General features: G+C 45.1%; 1 protein-coding gene across 1 annotated transcript; it reads left to right on the top strand.

Annotated features, from left to right (window-relative positions):
* The first annotated feature begins 3,007 nt into the window (after positions 1-3,007).
* LOC116480036 (putative inactive cytochrome P450 2G1) lies at positions 3,008-4,496 on the top strand. The gene is made up of 3 exons (XM_058426174.1): positions 3,008-3,124; positions 3,236-3,377; positions 4,417-4,496. The coding sequence occupies exons 1-3, from the start codon at positions 3,008-3,010 to the stop codon at positions 4,494-4,496; spliced, it is 339 nt and encodes a 112-aa protein (XP_058282157.1).
* Positions 4,497-5,083: the final 587 nt, after the last annotated feature.

Genomic DNA, 5,083 nt, shown 5'->3' with positions numbered 1-5,083 from the left:
ACAAATTCTTCCCAGATCTACTGATCTTGTTTTACAGAAGGTGTAGGTGAGGGCAAGGGAAGGATTTTGTTTTGTTTTGTTTTGAGACAGAGTCTTGCTCTTGTTGCCCAGGCTGGAGTGCAATGGCGCGATCTCAGCTCACTGCAAACTCCACCTCCCAGGTTCAAGCGATTCTCCTGCCTCAGCCTCCTGAGTAGCTGGGATTACAGGCACCTGCCACCACGTCCGGGTAATTGTTGTATTTTTAGTAGAGACGGAGTTTTGCCATGTTGGCCAGGCTGGTCTCCAACTCCCGACCTCATGATCTGCCTGCCTCCGCCTCCCAAAGTGCTGGGATTACAGGCGTGAGCCACCGCACCCAGCCGGGAAGGATTTTTTAAATTGCCCAAATGGAATTATCGGTAGAGCTAGACAGAATTCAGGAACTTTTATAATGTGTCCCTTATCCCACTTTTCCCCAAATATGTGAGTCTCTAACATCAACACATTTAAGTAATAATAATAAAAAAATGATTAAGTTCAACTAGCTTTTCTTGAGTGCTTACTGTATGCCAGGCATTGTGCTAATTATTTTATATGGATGATGATACTGAATCCTCATGACTCTTCACCCTTTAGAACTTCAGGACGTGGAAACACAAAATCCCCGACTTTGGGAGGTCATTTAACTTAATCTTCTACTTGGTGTCTGTGGCCTGGGGATGTTGTAACAAATTACCAGGAACTTAGTCGTCTAAAACAACACAAATGTATTTTCCTTCTGTTCTGAATTTCAGAAGTTCAAACAGGCTTTCACTAGCTGACACCAATGGACCATCTGATTTTCTGCCTTTTCCGGGTGTTAAAGCTGTACTCCTTGTAATCCTGGGTTCAGGACTCTGTCCTCCATCTTCAAAGCCAGCAGCATAGCTTCTTCAAACCTCTATTTGCTTCTGGCATTGCATCTTTTATTCTTTTTTATTATTTTGGAGACAGAGTCTTCCTCTGTTGCCCAGGCTGTGGTGCAGTGGCGTGATCTCAGCTCATGCAACCTCTGCCTCCTGGGTTCAAGCGATTCTCCTGCCTTAGCCTCCTGAGTAGCTGGGATTACAGGCGTGTGCCACCACACCCAGCTAATTTTGTATTTTTAGTAGAGACACGGTTTCACCATGTTGGCCAGGCGGGTCTCAAACTCCTGACCTCAGGTAATCCACCTGCCTTGGCCTCCCAAAGTGCTGGAATTACAGGTGTGAGCCACTGCGCCTAGCCTCACATTTTTTTTTTTCTAACTCCGATTCTCCTGCCTCTCTCTTATACAGACACACGATATTATATTGAGGGCCAATCTTGACAACCCAGGCTAATCTTTTTGTCTCAAGATTCTTAATTTACTGGCATTTTCAAAGTCTCTCTTGTGTTTTTGTTACCCTTATATACATACATAGCCTTCCAGGCATTAGGTTTTAGAGACCTGGAGGTGGTTATCTTTGCTGGCCATTATTGAGCCAACCGCCTTGCCAAAGTTAAATAGAATCCGTCTCCAAAAACTTCTGTTCTGGTCCATTTGGGTAACTTACTAATGAGGAACTCACTACTTGCTTAAGGAAAATTCCCAATTTTGGCCCCTCTCCTTAATAATGCAGTTCAAAACTAGTGCAGATGAGAGACACTAATACACTTCCACTCAAACGTTTCTAGTGTCACCTCCATTGTCTGAGTTGTCTTTCACTGGTCTAAATAATCAGGCTGGGTGCAGTGGCTCATGCCTGTAATCCCAGCACTTTGGGAGGCAGAGATGGGCAAATTGCTTGAGGCCAGGACTTCAAGACCAGCCTGGCCAATATGGTGAAACCCTTTCTCTACTAAAAATGCAAAAATTAGCCAGGTGTGGTAGCGCACACCTGTAATCCCAGCTACTTGGGAGACTGAGGCACGAGAATCGTTTGATCCCAGGAGGCAGAGGTTGCAGTGAGCCAAGATTGCACCACTGCACTCCAGCCTGGGGTACAGAGAAAGACTCTGTCTCAAAAAAAAAAAAAAAAAAAAAAAGAAAGAAAGAAAAAGAAAAGAAAATCAAACATTTATTGGATGCTTCTATGTGCCAAGCACTGTCCTAGTTCCTTGCATACCAGACTTTATGTAATGTTTACAACTCTATGACCTTGTCCAAACATCACACTCATTTTGAAGATGATGAAACATAAGTTCAGAAGGTGAAGTCACTCATCCCTAAAGCATAAAGAGGAGTAACTTCACCAGTGGTGATCTTAATCAGTCACATAACCGCTTGTCATTTGTGTCAATCCTGTCCTAGTCACCTAGCATGCCTCTTTCCCATTCTATAAAAAACCCCATGTATGAGAGCCAAGCTGGGACCATGGCTTTTTGGTGCTTTTAAGTAAAGACCAAATGTCCTGGCAGCGTTCAAGACTCCAAGCTGCCTGTCTCCCGATGTCTGATGAGTAATTGACCACCACCAGTGTGTCAGTTGTTAAGTTAAAGAAGCGACCAAACAGGCCTGGTGTGGTGGCTCACGCCTATAATCCCAGCACTTTGGGAGGCCGATGTGGGTGGATCACGAGGTGAGGAGTTCGAGACCAGCTTGACCAACACAGTGAAACCCTGTCTCTATTAAAAATACAAAACTTAACCAGGCCAGTGGCAGATGCCTGTAATCCCAGTTACTCTGGAGGCTGAGGCAAGAGAATCACTTGAACCCAGGAGGTGGAGGTTGCAGTGAGCCAAGATCGTGCCATTGCACACCAGCTTGTGTGACAGGCTGTCAAAAAAAAAAAAAAAAAAAAAAGAAGCAACCAAACATGCATGGCTTGCATCTGAGCTCTCTTTCTGCTGGAGCTTAGAATGCATGATTTGCCCTGGCTTTCCTAACAAAAACACCTGCTTTTGTTTTGTTTTATTTTGTGCCATTCTCCGCTATATTTTCTGGCCCCTTCCAGCTAAGATCCACGAAGAGATTAACCAGGTGATTGGACCACACCAGCTCCCAAGGGTGGATGACTGGGTCAAGATGCCCTACACAGATGTTGTCATCCATGAAATACAGAGACTGGTAGACATCGTACCGATGGGTGTCCCCCACAACGTCATCCGGGACACTCAGTTTCGAGGCTACCTTCTGCCCAAGGTGGGGTTCCACCCTCATTGCCTCCCTTCCACTGCACTCCTCTATCTCCCTGGTTCCCTACCTCTGTAACCCAACACTGATTTCTCCTAACTGCCCCCATTTTCACCCCAGGGCACAGACGTATTTCCCCTGCTTGGCTCTGTCCTCAAAGACCCCAAACACTTCCGCTACCCAGATGCCTTCTATCCCCAGCACTTTGTGGATGAGCAGGGCCGCTTCAAGAAGAATGAAGACTTTGTGCCTTTTTCCTCTGGTAGGTTTCTCTGGTCTGACTTCCTCCAGGCATGTGCTAAATCCACCCCCCAGCCACTGGTCTGTATTTGCAGTTCAAGTCACAATGTGAATTTGAAGCTTATATCATAGAACCATAAAGTTTTAGAATCCCAGAATTAGTAAATATTAGGACGATTGACTCTGATAATTAGGAAAAAAAGTTAGGATGCTAACAGCACTAAACAGGGCATAAACCAACTGGCTGTTAAGAACAAAATAAGACATATTTTCTATTTTTCCAGCCATATAGTCTCTGAACCTTTGCCACTGATCTGCGAAAGGAGCCATAGACAATATGTAAATGTATAAGTGTGTGTGAGCCTGAAAAACTGTTTATGGATGCTGAAATTTGAATTTTGTTTTATCTTCATATATCACAAAAGAGTCTTTTTTCCCCAACCATTTTAAAATGCCAAAAGCATTCCTAGTTTGCAGGCTGTATGAACATAAGCAGCAGGGCAAATCTGCCCATCTTATTGAATAACTCACGAGTTCTCCTTCATTGATTAATCCTTTTCCTCATCCCTTCCTTGCCCTCCCATCTGCCCTAAGAACAAAGAACTTGTAAGCCAATAAATTAGGCAGAGCCAAAGGGCTCTGGGCCGTGAGCAAGCCTCTGATACTCTGGTCCCCCGGACCCGCCTTTTAAATTCTTACTCTCTTTCTTTCTAACTCTTTTGTCTCCGTTGGACTCACAGTACCCGCAGGGTGGTGTGGGGCTGGTTTCCCCAACATCTGGCGCCCAACGTGGGGCTCCCCGTAATCTCTACAAATAATCTGGTGAAGGAATGCTAGAGCATGGAAAGAGGAGGATGACAGAAAAAGGGCATCCGAATATACTTTCACTTCAAGCTCTATGGGTAAGTAGTGTGCTTGGAGAATTCCAGGGTAACCTCAGGAAAATATCGGTCAGGCTGAGAGTAAGTTTGCTAATTACTTAAGCCTGGTGCAGCAGTTATTGTGCCACAGAGGGGCAATTCTGAGTACCCCAAATCTCACATCTTTGTTCCATCTCATAGAAAAGTATTCCCCTTGGTTCCCGGAATATGGAACCATGAATGCAAAAGACTGGGACAAGTTCAGAGCAGACTTAAAATGAGCACAACAAGAGGGCCATGACATTCCCTTGTCTGCTTGGTCTGTGTGGTCAGCAATCAAAATTCAGCAGGCAAACCTGCCTATTGAGTAAATCAAATCTCTGACAATGGACCTATTTGTATGGTCACTATTCAAGGAAAACAATTTGAGGGTGTGGTCGACACAGGAGCAGATGTGTCGATCATAGCTCTTTATCAATGACCAAAAAAGTGGCCCAAACAAAAGGACCCAGTGGGTCTTGTTGGGGTTAAGGGTTTGCTTGTATCTCACCAGGAGAGAATCAGCTTCCTGTGTGGGTACCCACAAGACATCTTAAGTTGTGCCATGAGCCAGAATCCAAGGAAGAGGAAAAGACCTCAGAACGTCTCTGCACCCCCAGTTCATCAGATGGCTCAGATGAACATCTCTGTTAGGCAGATGGAAACCAGTAAAACTCGCCAAGCAACTCCTCTGACCTGGGGGCAGATGAAGAGACTAGCTCACATTGTAGAAGAGAACCTGAGGTCTCAGAACAAGCCACTGACCACCAGTAATCTAATGGTAGCTATGATGGTGGTAATCTCCTTGGTGGTGAGTCACCCTGTACCT

This window comes from Hylobates moloch, unplaced genomic scaffold (assembly GCF_009828535.3).
Source record: "Hylobates moloch isolate HMO894 unplaced genomic scaffold, HMol_V3 SCAFFOLD_13, whole genome shotgun sequence".
In the NCBI taxonomy this organism is placed as follows: Eukaryota; Metazoa; Chordata; class Mammalia; order Primates; family Hylobatidae; genus Hylobates; species Hylobates moloch.
The sequence above is the reverse complement of the archived record's forward strand: the minus strand, read 5'-3'. Positions and strand labels throughout refer to the sequence as shown.